Here is a 22,824-nt window from a genome sequence, read left to right as displayed (position 1 = left end):
TTATAAGCTCATAAAGTAGTGCTCTGAACTAAAGTGCTAATAATTAACTGAGTGGTGCCTATTGAGTTATGGACTAGCACATTTACAAATAGTGTTCAAGGCAAAGAAGCATAATAGTGTTACTTAAAGAATTAATGAGAACAACTTTCTCTTATAAAAAGGTGCAACATTCAATCTTTTTTACCAAATTGAACCGAACTGTAGGTGACTGGTTCGGTTCAGTGTTGAATTGAATTTAACGTAACCATATGCACCCCTAATTGCTGACTCTATCGAATTCCCCACCCCCACCCTATTAGATAATTCCGCATATTTAGTACTCATGTATAATCAGGAGGACTTTGAAACAACCACCGATAAGCCCATCACTTAACATTTCCCAAACAAGTATAACTTTTGTGAGATTTGAAACCCTAAAAGCTTGGCAATTGGCCACCAACTTGAAGAATTCATTGCGGGTCAATCAATGGTGGGCACAACTGGCCACCATTTGGATGAGAAAAGCGAACCATGATTCAAAACACAGATTCACTTGACCACTCATTCATTTATGGGCATTTTCGTCATTTACCTCCACGTACTTTTCCAACCACAAATTTGTTTTCTAATCGTCTCAGTCACTCTTCTGGTCAGATTGGCCAAAGTACCCTAGGTATTTCACAAATAGATGGTCAAAATCCAAGGTCAATTTTGTGAAATAAACTATTATACGTTGTCTTCCATTACTTTTTGAAAACAATAGTATCAGGCAATTGTAATGCCTCGTGGGTGGCGGGCAAATCCGTCTGTATGTGGCCCCACCGCAAAAAAGAAAAGGTCGCAGGTCTCAACCCTCTTGGTGGTCCCCACTTCCCACCACCACCTCCTACCCGACTTTTCTCTCTCGTTTCCGTGGAAGACCAACCGAATGAGAAGAGAGAAAAGAGAGGGGAGTTGAAGCCTGGATGGGAATCATCCGTCTGCCTCGCACGTGCTTATGGTCTGTTTGGTAGCAATGATAGCAAAAAGAAAAGATAAACCGAATTCTTTGGGAGCGTTTGGAAATTAAGTTTGGGCAGAACCAAACACGTCACAGTCTCAAAACTGGTGTTTAGGACGCGCTTGGCCCAACTAAAACTAAAAGCAACAGCTGACACGTGCAAAGTTGTGGGTGTCACGTGAAAGACAGGACTCGAGTCCACGTCATCACATGCAGCCCATAGCGCCACCTCTATTCTTCCCGCCATCGTGAAGTGGACGACACCCATTGGCCCTCAGCCACGTGCGCCGAACTTCTCACACGTGCCATGTTTGCCTGCCCTTGTTCATTGGATAATACATACGTATGTATATAATGCCAGTAGCTTTATAGAAAAGAGAGAGAGAAACGGTTATGGAGCGAGGGTCTGACCTTCGCCGAGTGGCATGCTAACATCACCACCGTGTCAGCTACTCACGCGACTATCATATCTTAACTAGTAGGTCTGCGATTTCGCTGCTTTAATTTTCTCTCTCAGTTTTCTCCTTGGACCACTCGCCGTTAACGTCCTTTTTTTTCCCGGTGACCTCCTAAATATCTTGACTGATCTTAACCTTTGTTCCAAGATTGATCCGATCAATCTCTACCTTTCAGATTATTATCAATTTCCTATATATATATATTTTTTTTTTTAATTTTCAGAATTTTTAATCAACTTGATCGCATTTTGACTCGCTGAATTCAGATCTCGTTTCTGCTCTTGGTTGATTTTTTTTTCTTCTTCCTGTAATTGGTGTTGTTTTGATCCGATACTGTTTATTTTCTGTTTTATTTATTTATTTATTTGTTTGTTTCAGATCAGTTTGATTTTTTGCATGTATTTGAGCAATTTTAGTTCAAATTTCTTCCAAAATCAGAGTGGAAGCAAATTTACTTTGATAATTTAAATCTTTTGATTTTTAGATTTTCTTAAAATCTTTTCCTGATAGAGAGATTTATATATACACACATATACATATATCTATAGAGAGAAAGGGGCTGAAACTTGAAAGGGAGATATGACGTCGGGGACGAGGTTGCCGACATGGAAGGAGAGGGAGAACAACAAGAGGAGAGAGAGGAGGAGGCGAGCAATTGCAGCGAAGATCTTCGCTGGTCTTCGGATGTACGGCAACTACAAACTGCCCAAGCACTGCGACAACAACGAGGTCCTCAAAGCTCTCTGCAACGAGGCCGGTTGGACCGTCGAACCCGACGGCACCACCTACCGTAAGGTACAGACTCACAAAACTCTATCCTCTATGAGATCACTTCTTTGAAATCGTTCGTCTTCCTTGAAATTTATGCTTGATTTGAGGTTTGCTCTCCCGGCGCATTTTAGCACCGCGCGATTATGCTTGACCAGTAAGTCGCCCCCGAACTTGAGTTGTTTCAGTTGAAACTCCGGAGCTCATTTGGCGCATTTTAGTAGTTGTTGCGAATGTCATGATTAGTCTAGTGCTCAATTTAACCGTTGGTTCAAATGTTGTGACTGTTGTGGCGCATTTTAGCAGTTCTCCTAACGTGCGCGGGATCCAAGTCGCGCATGTTAGCACCACCACTTTGGAGTGTAGTACTCCCGTATGAAGTAAGAAGTGTTTGTCTGTTAGGTTTTTATGGGTCAGAAGGTTTAGATTCTGAATTTTGCGTTCCTTTTTCATCACCAGTGTACGTTAGATCAGATCGGGACTGCAAAATTGCGCTAAGCTCCTTTTCTTCTTTTCCTTTTTTGCTTTCCTCGCGGAGTGAAATACAAGATTCCTTTTAAAGCTCTCGAATTGAGAGACTTGAAACTACACATGCACAGAGAGAAGACAACAATGGCCCTGTTGAGTTGTTGATTCACCAAAATGTATTCTTAAATTCCCACTTGGATCCTGAAAAGCTACAGCCGCGAGGGGTAGTTTCGGCATCTCATGGCTTCTTTCTCTTACCCAGTGTCGTGCAACATCAGTCTTTGCTTTGTTTATTGCAACAGTCTACAACCCTTTTCCAGTTCTGTTTAGTTCTCTCTGTGTGTGAAATTTGTTCTTTTAAAATAAGATATTTCCGAATGAGTTCTTTAATGATTTTTCATTCATGTCATTGCATTTTAAACAAGTACAGCTTAACGTTATATAAAATGAAAATTTGTAACTTAATGTCATATAGAATGCAACTTAAATATTTTCTCAAGTTCCAGGGAAAGAAAAAAAAAAAGTTAAATAGTTTCTCAAGTTATTTTGATAACAATTATATACTAAGACAATTTTTATAATTTTTTTTGCTTGCAGTTATGGTAAATTGAAGATAAAGTATTATATTGATTAGAGGCTCCTAAATCCAGTACTAAATTTGAAACCATAAATTGCTACTTTGGCAAATCACTTCTGCCCAAGGAAGAAGTTAATCCAGCTGGGTGCTGGATCATTTAAATGGTCCTGTTTTTCTGTTTAGGTGAAAAGAGTCAAAACCAGTGTATTGTGTAGTATTTAAAGGTACTATACTATACAATTACCCTGCTATTGAATGGAAAGATTCAGCTCTCCAATAGTACTGCTGTGTTCAGCAAAACTTGCAGAAATGACCAAATAACTTTTATTGCTAATAAGAACTTGGTCCTTGTTTTTTTCCTGATGGGTGTGCATTAGTGCAGGTGACAGAGTTACAGGACCAGTGTATAGTGTCAAAAATGTTTTATTTTACACTATAGTACACAAATACCCTGCTATTAAATGGAAAGATTCAGCTCTCCAATTTTACTTTTTTGAAAAGAAACTTTGCAAATATAACCAGATTACTTTTATTACTGATAGGACCTGCTTTTATCTTGGATTTTTATATGTTGTGGCTCAAATCAGATTGTAGACACGGAGACAGATTTATATATGATATGATACAGACACAATGACAAGATAAATCTTAAAAAAGTAGGACCAAACACCGAGAGGAAAGGGTAATAGTTGTATAAAAATTGCAATTATTTTTTTTCATAATTTAAAAAAAGAATTGCAATTAATATTTATATACTGCACTTGTATTAAACCAAAGAAAAAAGTTCATTTTAATTGTAATGTTGAAGATGAAGACAACTACCATAAAGATCATCATATTATATATAACTCCACTAACTAGCTTTCTATCTTTAAAATTAGCTTGATTATGTTGGGCACATTACAATGTCAAATTCATAAGATTGGTCAACTATGATTCCTAGATACGCTGAGAATGCTCGAAATAAAGAAATTTATTTTTGAAACACTAGCTTTTCGACAAGGTCGGACAAATGTCTTGAAGTATCTGAATTTTTGTGTTAGACGCATCTGACATGCACACGGCACCTTTGTTAAACTGTCTCTGTGCATCTTAGGGATGCTTTATCATGATTGCATTAGCAATACGTTAGCTACTAGAATTAGGACAATAGCTCACCAATAGACCAAATGAGATGGATAAGCGATGCTCAATGGGCATAATTTTAGAATTTTAAATAATGGAGTTAATATGTAGTATAATTTATGGTATTTGGGGATGATTTGTCCAGACATAATGGGAGAAAGTAACTTTGTTTGTATTCTTAAATATTTAATTTGTCTTGTAATTCACATTCTTAGCTGAATATATTGTGAATTTGTGATAGATGCAAATCCCTATAATTTTGTCCGGCAAAAATATTACCCGTGTTGTATTGTAATTGCATAAACACACATGATGCCAACTCTAGAACCTGGATTCTTCATCTCATCTTGTCTTGGGAGATGGATTTTTTTCTAGTCTATTATTGCATCCAATAGTCAAGAAACAGTCAAATACCCAGCGGTCTATTAATTATCAAGTATTGGAGCTGATCACTTGGGAATAATAAGATTGATGGCCAAAGTGTTGCCTCAAGCTTATTGCTGGGTAGAGAGAGGTTGAATATGCTATTATCCAGAGGATTAAAGAGTTAATGCATTCCACATACACAATATTAGAGAAGGGAAAAAAAGAAGTAGAAGATCTTGACAGACTCTGAAATTAGCAGACATCATATAGCAACCTGGATCAAACACTGCATATTTGTTAGGGTCCTAGATACGAGCAGAGTGGAGAAATGACATCCTTATGGGAATGTAAACAGGCAAATGGGGTTATATGATTAAAGAAGCCCTACTTGAGGTTAGTTGTCTATATCCAGAACGATATGTGAGTACGTTGGTAAGAAGATACAAGCCATTTTATTTTTATTTTTATTTTTTATCCTTGTTAGTTGCAAACCTTTACAATGGCACAAAATGAAATATCTAGTAACAGGAGGTTTAAACCTTTTCCGTTTGACATCATACACCCGATTCTGAGTGATGAAATTCCAGAACAAGGAGTTCGTTATTGATTCCTAAATGAAACAGGGTAAAAGAGGTATCAGTCTCAAAATAATGTTCTTTGTCTGGCAACAAATTAGGAATTAATTACAATGGAAGTGTCCTTTCTGCATAGGTGGAAGCACTTGGGCTTATGCGGGTGATACTAAAGTAAAAGTTATGGTTCTCTTGTCTGATAAATTTTCTAAGCTGGGTGCTGCATCTGGAGCTTTTGTCATTGCCTGATATAAATGGCAATCGGATATTAGGTCATCCTTTAAACCCTCTGCATGCTTTTACATGTCTCTAATCATCTTCGGTGTCTGCAGGGATGCAAGCCGTTTGAACGCATGGACATTGTGGGTGGATCTGCATCAGCAAGCCCATGCTCATCATATCAACCAAGCACTTGCACTTCCTTCAATCCAAGCCCAGCCTCTACTTCCTTCCCAAGCCCTACCTCATCCTCTTATGTTGCTAACGCTAATGCAGACGGTAGTTCTCTCATCCCATGGCTCAAAAGTTTCTCGTCTGCATCCTCATCGGCCTCCTTCTCCAAGCTTCCTTATCTCTACAGCAATGGTGGCTCTATAAGTGCTCCTGTCACTCCTCCACTGAGCTCCCCAACTGCCCGAACCCCTCGAATCAGAAGTGACTGGGATGACTCTTCTGCTCGCCCAGTCTGGGCTGGGCCTCAGTACCCATTCCTTCCATCTTCCACCCCACCAAGCCCTGGCCGTCTGATCCTTCCAGATTCAGAGTGGTTTGCTGGTATTCAAATCCCCCAAAGCGGGCCAACTTCTCCAACATTCAGTCTCGTCTCTTCAAACCCATTTGGCTTCAAGGAAGAGGCTCTATCAGGTGGTGGTTCTCGCATGTGGACTCCAGGGCAGAGTGGGACTTGCTCTCCTGCTATTGCACCAGGCTCTGATCATACTGCTGATGTTCCGATGTCTCAAGTAATTTCTGATGAGTTTGCTTTCGGAAGCAATACAGCAGGGCTAGTAAAGCCATGGGAAGGAGAAAGGATTCACGAGGAATGTGTCTCAGATGATCTCGAGCTTACTCTTGGGAGCTCAAGGACCAGGTGTGTTGGCGTGGATATGTAATTGGATAGGTCCATGAGTTCCATACATTTGTTCGTTTACTTATATTACTTGATCTGTATTGTATTGCAGATAGAGGAATCCACAAGGGAGAAGGTCAATGGTTATGTGACGTGAAGTTTTAGTCCGTTGATGATGTTCAAGAGCTCCCATGGAAAGAATAGAAAATGGATGAAGACGACACTCTGCTTCCCTCTGTTATTTTTTTTTTTTCTTCCTTTAAAATTATGTATAGCTCTTCAAAGGTTGAAGTGGTTTTGCAACCCTTTATTTGATCATTTCTTCTTCTAGTTTAGATATTTGTGAAAGCTCTGAGATACAGGAAGGATTGGTTGTCACTGAGTTCTGGTTTGCCTTTTGAAAGCAATGTTATTAGATTTAAAGTTTGCCCCAAAAAGAAAAAAAGAAAAAAAAAAGTGATTTAAAGTGAAATAGAGAATGTATTTCAGTGGTTAAGCATTCTGTTGAAATTAGATATAGTGAACTTCTTGGCCGTGTTCATATATATTTTTGGTACTAAGAACATTTTCTTAAGAGTCATGACAGACTGTGAATTCGGAGAGAATATAAACCATGCTAATATGAAGACCATCATTTGATTACTTCTGAGGATCATCACTGACAAACATACTGGGATTATCTTGTGAGAAATAAAAAGAAAATAAAATATGGTGTTCATCCTTGTGAAGTTGTGTTCAGATAACAAAGATAAAAATTATCTAATTTTTATTTTTTCAGGCATAATTAGATTATCTTGGTATATATTTACAATGTATCTAATATTTAGGAAAGAAAAAAATTGAATGAAAATGAAGAGAACTGAGAAAAAGGGAAGAATAAGACAAATAGGAAAGAAAAAAATTGAATGAAAATGAAGAGAAGTGAGAAAAAGGGAAGAATAAGACAAATAGGAAAGAAACCTATAGGGAAGAGATTGTATTTTTTTTATTGTTCCGTTGAAGAAGTTTTAAATTATTTTTATCATTTTGTCATGGAAGGAGAGTACTATAATTTAAAATTTGTTTAATTTAAGATAATATTTAATTTAAAATTGTTATAATAGTTCAATTTTCTACCATCAAAATTTATAAAGAATAAAAGATGTCCTCCTATTATCTTTTATTTTCTTTAAGTATATGTTAATTAACTGTCCATTTGATGACATTTACCGCACCATGTACAATACATCTACAGGGGGTGTCCAAGTCACGTGAGGTCCACAGGTTGGGAGCTGACCCACCCGAGTCACTTTCCGCTAAAATGAAATTTCTATCCTCATCAAACCACTAGACATTACTACCGACGTGGCACACCTAAAACTGCGTGCGCGTTACGCACCCCCCTTCGTTGTCGCACTGCAGAACCTCTCTCTCCCTACACTCTTTTTTTGAGTCTTTGCGTTGTTTCAGTTCTTATCCTGAGTTGCAGCAAGTCAGAATCTGACAAGCCCTAATTCCAAAGTTCGATCCTATCATCTCTCTTATTTCTTTCTCAATAGAAACCGTCTCTTGAAATTTGATTTTTCTTCCACAAAACCCTAGTTATAGTTACCTCGATTGTCTCATCTGCGTCTCATCTTCTCAAATCAAAACCCTAGTTCATATTTCCCGAGCTTCGAATATCAAAATCAAAATTCATACCCTCTGATCTTCGAGAATTGAATCAACAAAATCCGTGGTTTTACAGGATTTGGAAATCAGAAGCGCAATAGTTGCAATCTTTTAGATTTGGAAGTCAAAGCTCCGTGTTGACGGATTCTCCATCTCGGTTGTATTTGGGACGGCGATTAGATGTTAACTCGTATTTGAATTTCAATTCGACTACGTATACGGTAAAATTTGGGCCTCTTGCCTCTTTATCTTTGAGTTGTTTTGTTTGATAGATGATTCAAATCTTGCAACTCTTCTGGCATGTTTGTCCTCATCATTTCATTCATTGACAAATTATTCATAGTTGAGTGTTGATAGTTTTGATAGTTTTAATAGTTTACGTTATTACAAAAATGTCGGTGGAGAGATCATTTGAAGCATGGGAAGAGGTTCAGAGGCATGGCCAAGATTTAGCCGACAGGCTTGCTCAGGGTTTTACCGGATTAATTCATTCTCACATTAATCCTCCATCATTTTCATGGCCGAATCCCCAAAAGGGAATGTTTTTTGATGTCGACTTCCCGAGCCAGAGTTTGGCAAAAGGGGATTTTGGGCGTGTAACTCATAATTCTGGAATCAATGGGGTTTCGGCAATTTTTGATATCGGGAACAGGTTAGGGCAAGCTGGGGCGGACTTTGGAGCTTCTTTGAATGGTGTGGTTCAGCAGTTTTTCAGGAGATTGCCGGTACCCTTTCGGCAAGATGAGAATTCAGTTGCATCACTGCGGACAGAGCTGAATAGCCAAAGAACGAATATGGGTATAACCATGCAGGAGGATTTGGGATCCCTTGCGGAGAGTTTTAGGGATTCTGGGTTTGCTGAAAATGATACGGTTTCAAATGGGTCTATGGATGAGGAGATTCCGGGTTTCAATTTAAAAACATCAGGCCATTTTGGTAGACCACAGGTAAAATTTACCATCCCGTGTGAATGATTTTATTTGTATACCTTCGAGTAGAGATGCTATTGACATGTTTGTTCTGAAACTATATATCAGAACTGCAATTACGCTGTTGTATATGATTTGTTAGATTAAAAACATTATTTTGTTGCTATAAAAGTGAATTTTGGCGAACAAAAAAATTGCATATGTAAATGCTAAGACAAAGAAAGTAGATTGTTTTGTGCTTTCAGTGATGTAGTTGGATACAAAACTGAACTACTTTATTGCATTTTTTTTTTTTTTTTTTCTTTTTGAACCTCAACCTCCTTTTTTAAATAAAGGAAATGATATATAAGTGACCGTTGGAGGCCTAAATTTTTAACTGAATTAGGGGATGAGAGAAGTAAAAGGAAAAAATGGCATCATGTGAACCCACAATTATCAAGTGGTTGTGTTTGAGTCGATTTGTATAGTCAGCTTGTATATCATTACTCTTCATAAAGTTGGATCTTCCGTGAAGTTATGACATTACCTGACATGCAGTTTAGGGTGCAATTGAGTCTGGGATGGGCTTTTTAACATTAAACTTTAGTCAAGGAGTTTAGGGTAGGAGTGCAGATCTGAGCCTCGAACTGGTCAACCCTATTGAATGTTGACTTTATTAAATTGGCCTCAACTTGCTCTAAAAATATAACTATACCTTGGTTTTGGCCTGGTAAAGGGTGACATGAAGGGAAGTATTTCTTTAATCATTTTACAGTTAGATCAACAATAAGATTACCTTTATGGATTTAAAAAATGGGCTTATACACATTTAATTGTTAATAATAAGGGGTGGAAGATATCCAACTTGAAAGAACTGATTTACATAGGATATTCCTAAATTAAGTTATGATTGAAATGTTCCGTGGTCCTGTAGCATACTTCCTTTTCTTTATCCAGTCTAAACTTGATTTCACTTTTCAATTTTTTACAATTAATGCTGAATGATTATGTTTTTATTTGGCATGCAACATTTAGAGGATCGATGGAGTTTCATGATTACCTTTGAGTTATATTCTGAACGTGTAGTAATGGAATCATTTCCTTTATCCATAAGTGTTGAAAAGCTTCTGACCACGATTGAGATATTTGATAAATGTTCAGGAGGATCTGTCCTAATGTAAGCTCTCATTTTGATGATTTCATCTTGTTAATTAGTGTCTTTTTGTGGGTGGACCTTTTCATTGAGACTGGACGTTTATCTAGGATGATATAGCATATCATGTTTTATTAATTATATTCTCTCCTTTTATGCCATGACGACACATTGACACTCTTGCTTTTTGTTTGGTGGTATGCTTATAAGCGGAGTTAAGAGACAAACTTGATGTTTTGCTTTCTATCTAGAATGTATTATGTGGATTGAAACTCTAAACTAACATATTTGAATCTCTGTCTCTCCTTAATTGAGTTGTGGTCAATAAGATCTTCTTAATGATGTGATGATGTGATACTAGATAGAGAATATTATTATTATTATTTAAAAAGGCGTTGTAGCTTGCTTGCATTCTTTCCGTTATCATCATCATTAAGTATTTTGAGAACAGCTTGCTGATTATAGTTTATATATTGGTGAACTTGTCTGTCTGATTTCATTTAGTTCTATTGTTGTTGTTGTTATTGTTTGAATGATGGCTGATTTTTTAATTTTATTTTTTCCTTTCGAATGCAGGGTACCATTAATGTTACATCAACGTATGACAGTAGAACACGTGATGTGGAAAGTTCTTTGGTTGCAAGGGGAGACTTATGGAGAGTAGAGGCGTCGCATGGTAGTTCTACCTCTGGAAATGAGAATTCATCCGTCTTCCTTGTCCAGCTAGGACCATTACTTTTTGTTCGTGATTCAACACTTCTTTTGCCAGTCCATCTATCAAAGCAGCACTTACTTTGGTATGGTTATGATCGAAAGGTATTTCCAATCTCCAACTGCGCTACAAGTATATAATCGGAATGAAAATAGATTGTTAATGGATATTGTTATATGTTTATTTCTGCCTCTTGTTTGTTCATATTGATATGACATTGCTTTAGTGGTTCTTTAAGCATGTCTTATTATTATTTTTTTTGGGTAAGTTTTTAGCATGTTTACTAATTGATGTGTATGGTTCTTTGTTATGATGTACTTAAATTTTGTATTGATAAATTGCCAGAATGGAATGCATTCTCTTTGTCCAGCGGTGTGGTCAAAGCACAGAAGGTGGCTGTTGATGTCAATGATCTGTCTCAATCCTTTGGCATGTGTAAGTTTGAAATTAAATTTGTGATTTCTGGTGCTTCCTTTCAGCGGTAGGATTTGGTTTGGTCCCCCCCCCTTCTCTCTTTCCCCAGTTTCACTGATTAGTTTATATAGCATTTTCTACTTGATCTTATCTGAACACACTAGCATTGAGAGGTGAGCGCAAAATTGATAGTATAGTCTCGCAGTATAAACAGTTACGAAATAAATAGGAAATGGTGATGTCTGATGCCTGTCCTAGATAATACAAGTCTTGCGATTATATAATTCTTCAATGTTCGGCAAGGTGCTCTTTCCTATGTAACGAATATGAAAGAATACCCAAATGGAATAAGGAGAGAGGGATGGTACTTTGCAAGGATTAGGAAAAAATTGCCTTCAGCAATGGGAACCTTTGGTGCCTCAAAGAGGAGAGTTCATTAGTTCACAAAGGTGTATTGTTCCCATCAAAGAACAATATCAACTATTCACTAATTCCTCTGTCTGTGTTTTTGAGTTGGTGTTCATTTCTCTCTGTGTGCGCATGCCCCGAGCTTAGTTGGTAATTTTTGGCCTTCGCTTGTTTTGAACTTTTTGAGTCCCTATGAACTTGTTGCAATTTAAGCATGTGGTTAAATTTACACCCATTTCCATAAATGTCAAGGTTCAAGACTTGAATCACCGTATTGTGCTGAAAATGGAAGAAAGGAAGAGAAGGAGAGGGGGGCTGAATGTTAGATGGCTATATACTTAGTTTCACTTCTTTAGTTTCATTTTTCATAGTTCTTGTGAATTTTGTTTGACCTGATAATTGATCCTTCCATTTTGTTAAAGCATCATCTGCTACAACCAAATTTTTATTTTAAATAATTAATATCAATTTTTTATTTTTCTATTTTGTGGTGGATTGGCTTACTTTTCCCCTCCCTTTGCAGTCATTCATGGATTTGCAGTTTCCAAATGGCCAGTTCACCTACGTATCTGGTGAGGGCCTGTCAACCAGTGCTTTCCTACCCTTTTGTGGGGGTCTCCTTCAAGCTCAGGGTCAATATCCAGGGGAGATGAGGTTCAGTTTCTCTTGCAAGGTGAGCTTTGGAATTGCAAGACGTCATAACAATATAAATCTGATTGAATCCGTTCATATTTTGGATGGACCAGAAATTGTCTAGTTATCTAGTCCATATATGGGAACTGAATTTTAATATTCAACTCTCTTTTCAGAATAAGTGGGGAACTCGCGTCACACCAACAGTACAATGGCCTGATAAATCATTTACAATGGATCTTGCACAAGCTTTAGCCTGGAAGAGATCTGGTCTCATGGTGAGGCCAACCATCCAATTCAGGTGAATGTGCTTTCTTGGTCCTTCTTTGAGTTAAATGTAGTGTATGGCCTTTAGTGGGAGCGGCAATTAATACACAGATGAAATGGATTTTGATTCCTAGTTATATTTTTTTTCCTGGCAAAGAGAAATTGATGATTCCTAGTTATTACAAGATGTTGTTAATTTGTGGTTTATTTATTCTGCTTCCTTTCTGTTTCTACATGTTTTATAACTTCTATACATGTTTTTGTACCCTGGTCAGTGTATGCCCTACCTTTGGTGGAAGCAACCCTGGGTTGCGAGCTGAACTTATAAATACTGTGAAGGAGGAGCTGAGTCTGATCTGTGGTTGTGCGCTTGTGACACATCCTACTGCATTTGCATCAGTATCTGTAAGTGAAATTGAGTTAAAATTTGTGCCTTTTCATTGTCTTAAGTGCTTATGTTGAGTATTGATACTCTGCTGGCTGGTTGAGACCTACATCTCAAAGCTGGGATCCAGTTATACTACTAGCTTTTCCGTCCACTAATTCATTGGGAGTAATGTGAAAACGTGGATTAACTTGTTCTAGAAAGCAGGTTTGATTATAATGATTTTGGCTTTCTAGTACCCAAGGAAATGCTGGGTGCTGTTGGGTAGCAGAAGCGCACGAACATGGAGATCCAACAAAAGACAAATAAAGCAATCACAAAATAAACACAAGATTTATGTAGTTCGGCCAAAATCTACATTCACGGATGAGGAGTTCTATAACTGATGTAAAGATATTACAACAGTACAGAATACCCAACACCAGACCATGTGCACAAACCCATGCACTCCATTAGACTCCCTCTCACCATCAGTTCTCTCCACTCTACCAAACCCGTAAACTGCCTCTACCCATTAACTCCCTTGTGAGGCTACCACCCTCCACTATAGAATTAGGGTTACATCTCTCAATCTCATAAATCATAACCCATAACCTAGGTATATATTTGTAGAGTCCAAAACTCAATTCCTTGTTGGACAAGGATTACAATTCCATGGAGCCCAAAACTTGTTTAACAAGAAATTACCTAATAAAATACAATTCCAAAATAGAAGAAACCTAATTAGACTAGAATTTGAGAGACAATACATAATAGGTGTTGCTCTTATGAACGTCAACCTGCTCTTTGTATATGATACCCTAGGGTCGAAGATAAATATGCAAGATACCACTGTCTAATTGTCTTGAGAAACTCCTACTTGGGCAACTCTTATTTTTCATGGTTTATTAGCTAAATGATAAAAGCATCGGTTTAACTGAAATATAATGTAAAAGTTAGAAATTTCCCTTACTAAAATGGATTCTATGTGTGTCACACTGGTACTTAATTCTTTGTAGTACTTCATTTTGTTTTGTGGTTGAATAAATATTGTAATTAATGAAATTATCAGTGCCCCGAAAACTCATGGTGAAAGAATTTTTTTGATCCCTTGACATCACCCTCAGATATAATTTATAGTGTCACAACATGGCATTTTTTTTTTTGGTTATATTTGTTACATGAGATGTGATTGCATATGAACAGAATTATATATTTATATGCTGTGTTACATGCCCCCAAAAGTAGGTGAAGTATCCGTGTTTGACACAATTCTCGGACTTGGGTATGGAATATTTGTCCAACTTTGAAATGTCTACAATGAAACACTAAAGCCCGTTGCTTTGATGATCATGATAACTCGATGGATCGCACGGCCTTCGTGCCAGCGACGCATCATTCAAATTTCTGCCCTATCAACTTTCGATGGTAGGATAGTGGTCTACTATGTAGGGTTCGATTCCGGAGAGGGAGCTTGAGAAACGGCTACCACATAAGGCAGCAGGCGCGCAAATTACCCAATCCTGACACGGGGAGGTAGTGACAATAAATAACAATACCGGGCTCATTGAGTCTTGTAATTGTAATGAGTACAATCTAAATCCCCTAACAAGGATCCATTGGAGGCATAGTTGTTAAAGGCTCAAGGGGCACAAAAGCAAAAAGGCCTCCCGGAGCCTAAGGCGCAAGGCGAGGCGCACACCCGACTGAAGCAAGGCGCACGTTGAAAAAAAAAAAAAAACCACCCAATAAATGAAATTTTGACAAACTTAGGTACTAATACTTAAAGAAACATCACAAATTCAATTAGGCAATAAAATATATCCCAAATTCAAGTAATTTCACATAAAGAAGTAGAATTTCAACTAAACGATGATTTCAAACCGACCAGAAATGAAAATTGAAACCAAAACACTACTTGGATTAACAAATCTGTAAGTTGGAAAAATAAATTTTAAATGCCAAACTCAAAAAGTTCTGCCAAAGAAGAAGAAGAAGAGAGAGAAAAGAAGAGAGAAGAATTTTGCCAAAGAAAAGAGAAGAAGAAGAAGAGAAAAAAAGAGAGAAAAGAAGAGAGAAGAAGAAGAGAACAGTGAGAACTTACTTGGATTCATGAGAGAGCAGTCGGCAGATTCTCTTTGCTTCAAATCGCAAGCCCTAGCCCTCTGTCTTTTTCTTTGCTTCAAATCACTTTCCTTTTGTTTTTCCTTATATTTGATTCTTTTTCGTTTTGTAAAGTTGTCTAAAACAGTAATAATAAACAAATAACGAGTAATAAAAAAATAACAAATAACAAATAAAAGGACAAGGTTCAAGAAGGTGGCGCCTCGGCTCTTTTAACAACTATGATCGGAGAGCAAGTCTGGTGCTAGCAGGCGCGGTAATTCTAGGTCCAATAGCGTATATTTAAGTTGTTGCAGTTAAAAAGTTTGTAGTTGGACCTTGGGTTGGGCCGACCGGTCCGCCTTCCGTGTGCATCGGTCGTCTCGTCCCTTCTGTCGACAATGGGCTCTTGGCCTTAACTGGCCGGGTCGTGCTTCTAGCGTTGTTAGAGTGCTCAAAGCAAGCCTACGCTCTATATACATTAGCATGGGATAACATCATAGGATTTCGGTCTTATTACGTTGGTCTTCGAGATCGGAGTAATGATTAACAGGGACAGTGGGGGCATTCGTATTTCATAGTCAGAGGTAAAATTCTTGAATTTATGAAAGACGAACAATTGCGAAAACGTTTGTCAAGGATGTTTTCATTAATCAAGAACGAATGTTGGGGGCTCGAAGATGATTGGATACCGTCCTAGTCTCAACCATAAATGATGCCGACCAGGGATTAGCGGATGTTGCTTTTAGGACTCCTCTAGCACCTTCTGAGAAATCAAAGTTTTTGGGTTCTGGGGGGAGTATTGTTGCAAGGCTGAAACTTAAAGGAATTGTCGGAAGGGCACCACTAGGAGTGGAGCCTGCGGCTTAATTTGACTCAACACGGGAAAACTTACCAGGTCCAGACATAGTAAGGATTGACAGATTGAGATCTCTTTCCTGATTCTTTGGGTGGTGCTGCATGGTTGTTCTTCGTTGGTGGAGCGATTTGTTTGGTTAATTCCGTTAACGAATGAGACCCACACTAGATATGCATTATTTTACTCTATGGGTGGTGGTGCATGGCCGTTCTTATTTGGTGGAGCGATTTGTCTGGATAATTCTGTTACATGAAAGTATTATTTTACTCTAAAAATAAAAATAATATTAAATAATATGAATATTTAGCTGTCTCTCTGTTTGGGATTTGACAATTCTGATGCTTTGGATACATACCCACACTAGATACGCAAACCTGCATGTAACATAATTTATATATATTTTATTACTTTATATTTGCGCCTTCATAGTTAGTGTGTAATATTTTTTTATTTTTTTGGGGCATGTTTGAGTTATTTGAGATCCATTTCTTAATGCATAAGCATAACGACCTATATATGTAGTTACTCTAAAAATTTTGTACGTGAAAGGAGAGCGCTACATACTACATTTTGTAGGCTATATGTGTTTGCCTTTTTTTGTTGATTCCTCTGTGTGAGTGTGTTTCTTATTCAGGGGTCTATTTGTGTCTCTAAAGCTCACTCTTATCCACGAAAAGAGAAACACGTGCATATTCTGCACTAGCCTCAGTTGGCAGAGCAACTAATATATAGAATATTATAGAAGACGTGTTGTTTGTGTCAGAGCAGAAATAATCAGCAACAGACGGCTTTTAACAAGTCTTCCCTAGCGTATTACATGCATAGTCTGGGATGAATTGAAAATAGGTGATAAAAATATTCGTTAGGCCCCGGGTGAAAGTGAAACAATAGTGGTAAAAGTGGCTGCCTCCCTTAACTAATGAACACATCAAATGGCACAAACTGCGTATATAGTAATACTGCTTGGTTTGTATTGTGTTGACTGTTTAAGATTGTTGATGCTGCACTTGAACCTCACTCGAGTTGGTTAGCTGTTGGATGGTATTTTTTTCTTCTTTTATCGTTGGCTTTTAAGAGATTTGATGTGAACTCGTTATCCTCGAGGTTTTGACATTTTTCTCCCTGATTCAGCTTGGCAGGTCCAAGTGGAATGGAAATCTTGGAAGCTCAGGGATGGTTGTGAGAGTTGAAATTCCTCTTGGCAATGTTGGCACGCCTGCCTTCTCTGTTCAGCTGAATAGTGGTATTGAGTTTTGATAACGTCTCCTGTTTAATTTGCAGTAAAGTGTATATAGCCTCCAGCCCCAAAATATACTGATTGATTGTGTATATACCAACCAGTGTACAAATAAATCCCCAATTGTTCTCTTTCACCATGTCAATTCTGCTTGGACTATGGATTTTTGTTACAGGGAGCAGTTTTAGTACAAGGGAAGGACATAAGAAAGGATTGTTATGTCCTATGGGTAATGAATGAATCTGAGTCCTCGTTTTTAGCGTAGTTTCTGATTTAAAAGTTATTCTACAACTTCTGATTGACATTTTTCTCCAAGTTAAAAAAAAATAAAAGGGACACACTTTCAAATAAATCAGAAGTTGTTAGGTTATGTTGAAAGAAGGTACTTGGAGTGAAGAAGGGCAGGTGAATAAAAATAAAAAGAATAGGACAAGACTTGCCTGCACACACCCGTGTGTATGTCATTCATACTCGCCACTGATGTGGTTCAATTATAAATACACAAATAATTTTTAATTAAAAAAGTACTAAATAAGGAAATAAGATCGGATTTATTTTTAAAAAGTTAGTCATTTTTTATTATTTTCTTGATATTGTAATAAGTGGTAAGGATAACTTACTTATCGGTGAATAGACAAGTTTTATTCAAAAGAATATGATGTTACGTTGAAAGAAGATTTGAATGATGAGTAGACAAGTCTTGTTCAAAAGAATATGATGTTATGTTGGAAGAAGTCTTATTCAAAAGATACAGATTCTCATTTGGGTAAAGTGAGGAAAATCCCTTTGAATTAAAGTCCTTTTTGCAATAAACTCGCTTAAATTAGTACTTATTGCAAGCGAGAAAAAGAAAAAGAAAAAAAGGCTAGTACTATTGCAAAATTTCCTTGTATTATCAATTTGCACCTTCTTGTTAGTCCACAAAAGTGACAGGGAAAAAAGAAAAAAAGGCTAGTACTATTGCAAAATTTCCTTGTATTATCAATTTGCACCTTCTTGTTAGTCCACAAAAGTGAGTGTCATGTGCTACGAATGTGTTTTCTAACAAGGATGCCCTTGCAAATAATGGATAGACCTGTGATATCTCTTCAATCTTTCAAAAAAATGGTGAGGGTTCGAATCTATGCAGGATCAAGGAATAAAAATGAACGTCATCTGGTGGCAAAGAAACATTGACCTGTACCATTTACTATAAATTGGTACAGTTGAAGAAGTGGAGCTCGTGTTTCTCACTAAATTCATTTATATATATATACACACACACACGCAACACAGAGAGAGAGTCAACTTGACATAGTACTTTCAGGAAGCAATACTTACTTACAGGATATGGTGATTCAGCGATGCACAAACTTAATTTGATCATAGAGTTCTGAAGATTAAAAAAAGGCTATGATGAGAGAGAATCAAGGAGCTGAGACTCGAGAGAGCTTGAAATGGAAGAATTGCAAGCATGCGAGTCTCTGTCCTTTTCTGTGTTGAACAAGCTCTCTTTACTAATGCTCCATATGCATTGGAAGAATAGAGAATATTGATTCCACACAATCTGGTATTGCAAATTATTTCTTTAACAAGGAAAACTTGGTGCATGAGACTACCGCCGTTGTGGGATCTGGGAGGGTCAGATGAATGCACCCACGCGCACATAAACACACACACACTAGCAATTAGATACTGTCTGCATTAAGGTCCATTTCTTCAAGACCCGTATAATCTTAGACTCAATTCAAATGATGCAGTTATTTGTGCAAACATCGCCATGGTGATCATTAGTACAAAAAAAAGATTGTTCCAAGTCAGCAGAGTGCCATACCAAATACTAATAAAGACTCAACCATATGTGAGTTATGCTCAAGCTTATTTATTCTTCATATTGTAATCCCTAATCCGAATGTGCAGAACCCATCATCTCACCAGCTTTTATACCAGGAGATTTTGTTTCGATGATAATCCTTCTTAGCACTCGCAGTCTCTGGCCTTCCTCGCGGAATTATCAGAGGGCGAAAGAAGATTAGAACAAACACCAACTCTGTCAAGAATGACATGATACTGATCCATACGAAAATCGTTCTTCTCCAATGCCATATAATCCGTTTCATTTGAGGCAGCTCAGATTCAAGAGCAAGTGATGCATCATAAATCTCCGGTATACCAGCACCGCGTTGGTATTCTGCTCGCTGTTCTAGTATCACCTTGAAGCAGGCAGTTGGCTCATACCGTTCTGTAAAATCGCGGACATTGGTATTAAGAATTTGGGATTCTGATTGAAAACCAGCAATAAGAGGAACACTCTTGAATATGGTCTCGACATAACGGATAGGTTGGCTTTTGAATCGTAGCATACACGGATAACTTGAAGTGGCAATGACTTTACCATTTGCAGACAAGAACTCCACCCTAACCTTCAATGCACAACAAAATGGTGCCATTAGCACAAGCACTTCAATTACAACTGAAATTTCAATGCTAAAATCAATAAAACTAAACAACTAATTAATAGGACCTTGTAATTTGGCTTATTGATAGATTAAACAAAGGCATGTCTAACTATATAACCTGTTCTAATGAATCACCAAAACTACACCAACAACAGAAACACAAGGTCTAGCTCATGAGTCATGTCCACTACCATAATAATTGAAATACAAGAACAATGACCAAAAAAGTGGATCAGATAACATACCTGGAATACGCCTAGTTTTCTGTTGTACTCGGATTCAGGCAATGTTAATGTAATAGTGAGCTGCAGCTTGTGATTATAAGGAATAAAACGTGCACCGGCACGTTGTGCAGCTTCTATGCTGTCTGCGGAGAAGAGGGCAGAGGGGACATCAACACCGGGAGAAGATGTTATGGGCACAAAAGCAACTGGACTGGCTTTGGTGTAATCAAAATTCAGGGTCTTCGTAGTCTGTATCGGCTCCTCCACTAGGAGTCTCATATTAAGACCGCCTATTACAAACCCGGACACAAGCAATCCGAGTAGCATGAAGCAGACATAGATTGACCAGAAAAAGGCCAAACCAAACCTTCTTCCCAGATTCACTATCGACTTTTCTGGGATGAACCGGTCACATATAAATGAAGTGACAGCAGCATAAAAATCACCCAACATTCCCAACAGCTTCTTCATCAAATGCTCTTTGAATTGCATTACAGTTTGGAATGGAAACATGAAGAACATGAAGAAAATGTATGATAACCAAATGGGTAGTGTGAAAAACCTCACAAGTAGACTAATTTGAAACCCAACTGATTTCAGCACTAGCAATGCCAAGAAAGCTAGAAAATTCAAAGGAAAATCATTATAGCCTCCTGAAGGACAATTCACCACTTTTGGCACATCAATGTACCCATCATTGTCATCTGTTGTATCGTCAAATTGCCGAGGGTATTTGGAATTTCCACATACATTCTCATTTTCTTGCACACTATAAACCTCGTGAGGCTCTGAATTCAGGTTCATGTCCTCTTCGTTCTCGAGAGGAGACAACTGCTGCTTGATGCCGTTGAAGCTAGTAGACATTTTTAGCGATTTTCGAGCCATTAACACCTTCTCAGCGCCATTGAGCAAAGAGAATGCCATCGAATTGAAGAAAGAGCTTCGCGACATCATGTCATTTTTACGACTAAAATCAAGAAATTTTCCGGGATTTTGGAAGAACCCATTGTCGTTATGGAACTCAGGAATGCTTTTGTGAATTTCGGAGCCTTCCATAGACTATAATGCGAGGTTTAGGAGAGGGTTTAGTGGCAATGGAACAGAGAGTAGGGGAGAGGGAGAAGGAGTGACTTTAGGAAAGGGGGTTAACGGTAATTAGGAATTTATAGGAGGGAAATGATGAGGTGGCATGAACTGTTAATTTTCTTGGGGTGCTAAATGAGATTATGCCAAATGGACAGTTCAGATTGATTGATTCACCAATCCAATAGAAAAGTTTGGCTGTCTTATCGGACGGATTATATTGTCCGATACTCTTTTCAAGTCAGAGAAATCAGGATAAGGTTTTAATCCCAGGATAAGTTATGATGTAGCGCGACACACAAATCAATACTCCTCATTTGGGGCTTCTATACTGGTTGTAATCATTAAACGTATGTCATACGCGCTATTGTTTCGCTTTGTTTTGTGTTTGGCACGCACACCTAAACATGAGTCTTCTTATTTAAGTATAATATTTTTTATATGACAGAACACTCTGAGTAAATATTCGTCCAATCCGGTGAACGTTATCACAATCATTGATGTCATGTATTCAGGCGTGTTGTGCAAGAACGATTGTAATGTACCCATTGTACCAAGCACAACGAATAGTTACCACTCATACATCCATTTGCCATTATGTAAATTTGAATTCTCACTTTTTATTTTTAAAGGCAAAGTCGTATGTGACATTGTTTAATGAGCAAGTTCATATGTTTCACATTAAATTCAGATAAAAAAGTAATTGAATATAAATGGGTGGGTATGTAATATTACCGTACAACTTAAATTTTTGAGTAAATAGACAAGTGCCTACATATTTTTATTGGTATCAAAACCAAACCTAATTTTTGATCCGATGTTACGCTAAACGTCTGGTCTGAAAGGCATTCAGGTTTGCAGTCCGAATAGAAAGGTTAGCCCGAACCGCAATGAGGGAGTTACGAGTTTGGGTGGAAGAGAATGTAATAAGGGTCATTTGTCGCACATCGAATTTGGATGAAAAATTAATTGAGTATAAATGAGTAAGTACGCAGCACTATCGAACAACTTAAATTTTTAAATAAATGGATTCATATATCAAGACAAGACAATTATATGGATTCAATCACTTACATATAATCGATTTGAATTCCATAATCTATTAACTAAATAAATTGAATATAAATTATGATTCATCAAATTCAATAATAATTATATAATTTAACATAATATTATATATAACAAGATATACATATACTTTCTAATTTTATAATATACCCCATTCACAATGTTTTTACCATTATTTTTTTGTCCCCCCTCTCTCTCTCTCTCTCTCTCTCTCTCTCTCTCTCTCCTTTCTTATTATATTATTTTTCCCTTGACAAAGAATCAAATGCCCATTTTCTCTTTTTTATTCATATTTTATTTGTCTTAATAGACTTCTCTGTCTTTCCTTTGAATCAATGTTTCACACTCTCTTTTGACTTCAAAATTCTTTTAACTAGAAAATTATACCTTTTTTTTTGGCCTGACAAACACGATACTACGTATTATTATTGATAACCAAAAGTACAAGCAGGCAAAGCACAGATAAAATAGTCCACAGACTTATTGAATACTGCTTGACAACAAATCAGATATGTAACTTTCGAAAAAAAAAAAAACAAATCAGATATAAATTCATTTATGATGACCGGCGTATATGTGTTTCACATGGGATCAATGACAAGACCCATCTACTCTAACATTTAAAACTAATTAACCAATTGTTACTTGTTAGAGAATTGGTATATTTATTTAATTTTGATTTTCACTATTGAAAAATACAGAACTCATTAGACTGGTGTTGGTTGAGCTGAGCATTTTTATTATTTTATTTATTTATTTTATAAAAAATTTAAAACTTATGTTTTACATTTGTTTGTTTATATAACTACCATTACATCTAATTATTCATTATTGATGTGCGTAATAAACGTGTGAACATACATAGAAACAGTTTAAATGCGCTTGTTATACGGTACAACAAGAGCAATAAAATTTTTCTTA

The 22,824-nt window shown here is 37.2% G+C and overlaps 3 protein-coding genes across 4 annotated transcripts; 2 read left to right on the top strand and 1 right to left on the bottom strand.

Moving 5' to 3' along the window:
- Positions 1-1,343: 1,343 nt before the first annotated feature.
- LOC132307619 (BES1/BZR1 homolog protein 4-like) lies at positions 1,344-6,805 on the top strand. Its single transcript, XM_059805428.1, has 3 exons — positions 1,344-2,232; positions 5,646-6,403; positions 6,495-6,805. Exons 1-3 carry the CDS (start codon positions 2,017-2,019, stop codon positions 6,496-6,498), a joined length of 978 nt encoding a protein of 325 aa, XP_059661411.1. The 5' UTR covers positions 1,344-2,016; the 3' UTR covers positions 6,499-6,805.
- A 938-nt stretch (positions 6,806-7,743) lies between these two features.
- Positions 7,744-17,369, top strand: LOC132307618 (uncharacterized). 2 transcript variants are annotated; one of them, XM_059805427.1, is made up of 8 exons: positions 7,744-8,253; positions 8,408-8,979; positions 10,670-10,909; positions 11,151-11,240; positions 12,151-12,300; positions 12,437-12,561; positions 12,803-12,932; positions 16,985-17,369. In XM_059805427.1, exons 2-8 carry the CDS (start codon positions 8,425-8,427, stop codon positions 17,108-17,110), a joined length of 1,416 nt encoding a protein of 471 aa, XP_059661410.1. In that variant the 5' UTR covers positions 7,744-8,253; positions 8,408-8,424; the 3' UTR covers positions 17,111-17,369. The 2 variants fall into 2 exon arrangements, with proteins under 2 accessions (XP_059661410.1, XP_059661409.1); XM_059805426.1 differs by having other exon boundaries at positions 7,744-8,979.
- A 1,631-nt stretch (positions 17,370-19,000) lies between these two features.
- On the bottom strand, positions 19,001-20,808 carry LOC132309707 (seipin-2-like). Its single transcript, XM_059807993.1, has 2 exons — positions 19,774-20,808; positions 19,001-19,492 (listed from the first exon to the last, which is right to left on the bottom strand). Exons 1-2 carry the CDS (start codon positions 20,806-20,808, stop codon positions 19,001-19,003), a joined length of 1,527 nt encoding a protein of 508 aa, XP_059663976.1.
- Positions 20,809-22,824: the final 2,016 nt, after the last annotated feature.

The sequence above is a fragment of the Cornus florida genome, unplaced genomic scaffold (assembly GCF_030987335.1).
Source record: "Cornus florida cultivar Cherokee Brave unplaced genomic scaffold, ASM3098733v1 CherokeeBrave_3.0.0_Hap2_Chr05, whole genome shotgun sequence".
Classification (NCBI taxonomy): domain Eukaryota; kingdom Viridiplantae; phylum Streptophyta; class Magnoliopsida; order Cornales; family Cornaceae; genus Cornus; species Cornus florida.
Note: the sequence above shows the minus strand (reverse complement) of the source record. Positions and strands in the feature narration are given on the sequence as shown.

Excerpts from the sequence above, each read along its gene's own strand:
- LOC132307619 (XM_059805428.1), top strand. The coding sequence starts at position 2,017 with ATGACGTCGGGGACGAGGTTGCCGACATGGAAGGAGAGGGAGAACAAC. Across the intron at positions 2,233-5,645 it reads ACGGCACCACCTACCGTAAG|GGATGCAAGCCGTTTGAACG; the intron begins GTACAGACTCAC and ends CGGTGTCTGCAG.
- LOC132307618 (XM_059805427.1), top strand. The coding sequence starts at position 8,425 with ATGTCGGTGGAGAGATCATTTGAAGCATGGGAAGAGGTTCAGAGGCAT. Across the intron at positions 8,980-10,669 it reads GCCATTTTGGTAGACCACAG|GGTACCATTAATGTTACATC; the intron begins GTAAAATTTACC and ends TTTCGAATGCAG. Across the intron at positions 12,562-12,802 it reads AGGCCAACCATCCAATTCAG|TGTATGCCCTACCTTTGGTG; the intron begins GTGAATGTGCTT and ends TACCCTGGTCAG.
- LOC132309707 (XM_059807993.1), bottom strand. The coding sequence starts at position 20,808 with ATGGAAGGCTCCGAAATTCACAAAAGCATTCCTGAGTTCCATAACGAC. Across the intron at positions 19,493-19,773 it reads GAAAACTAGGCGTATTCCAG|GTTAGGGTGGAGTTCTTGTC; the intron begins GTATGTTATCTG and ends TGTGCATTGAAG.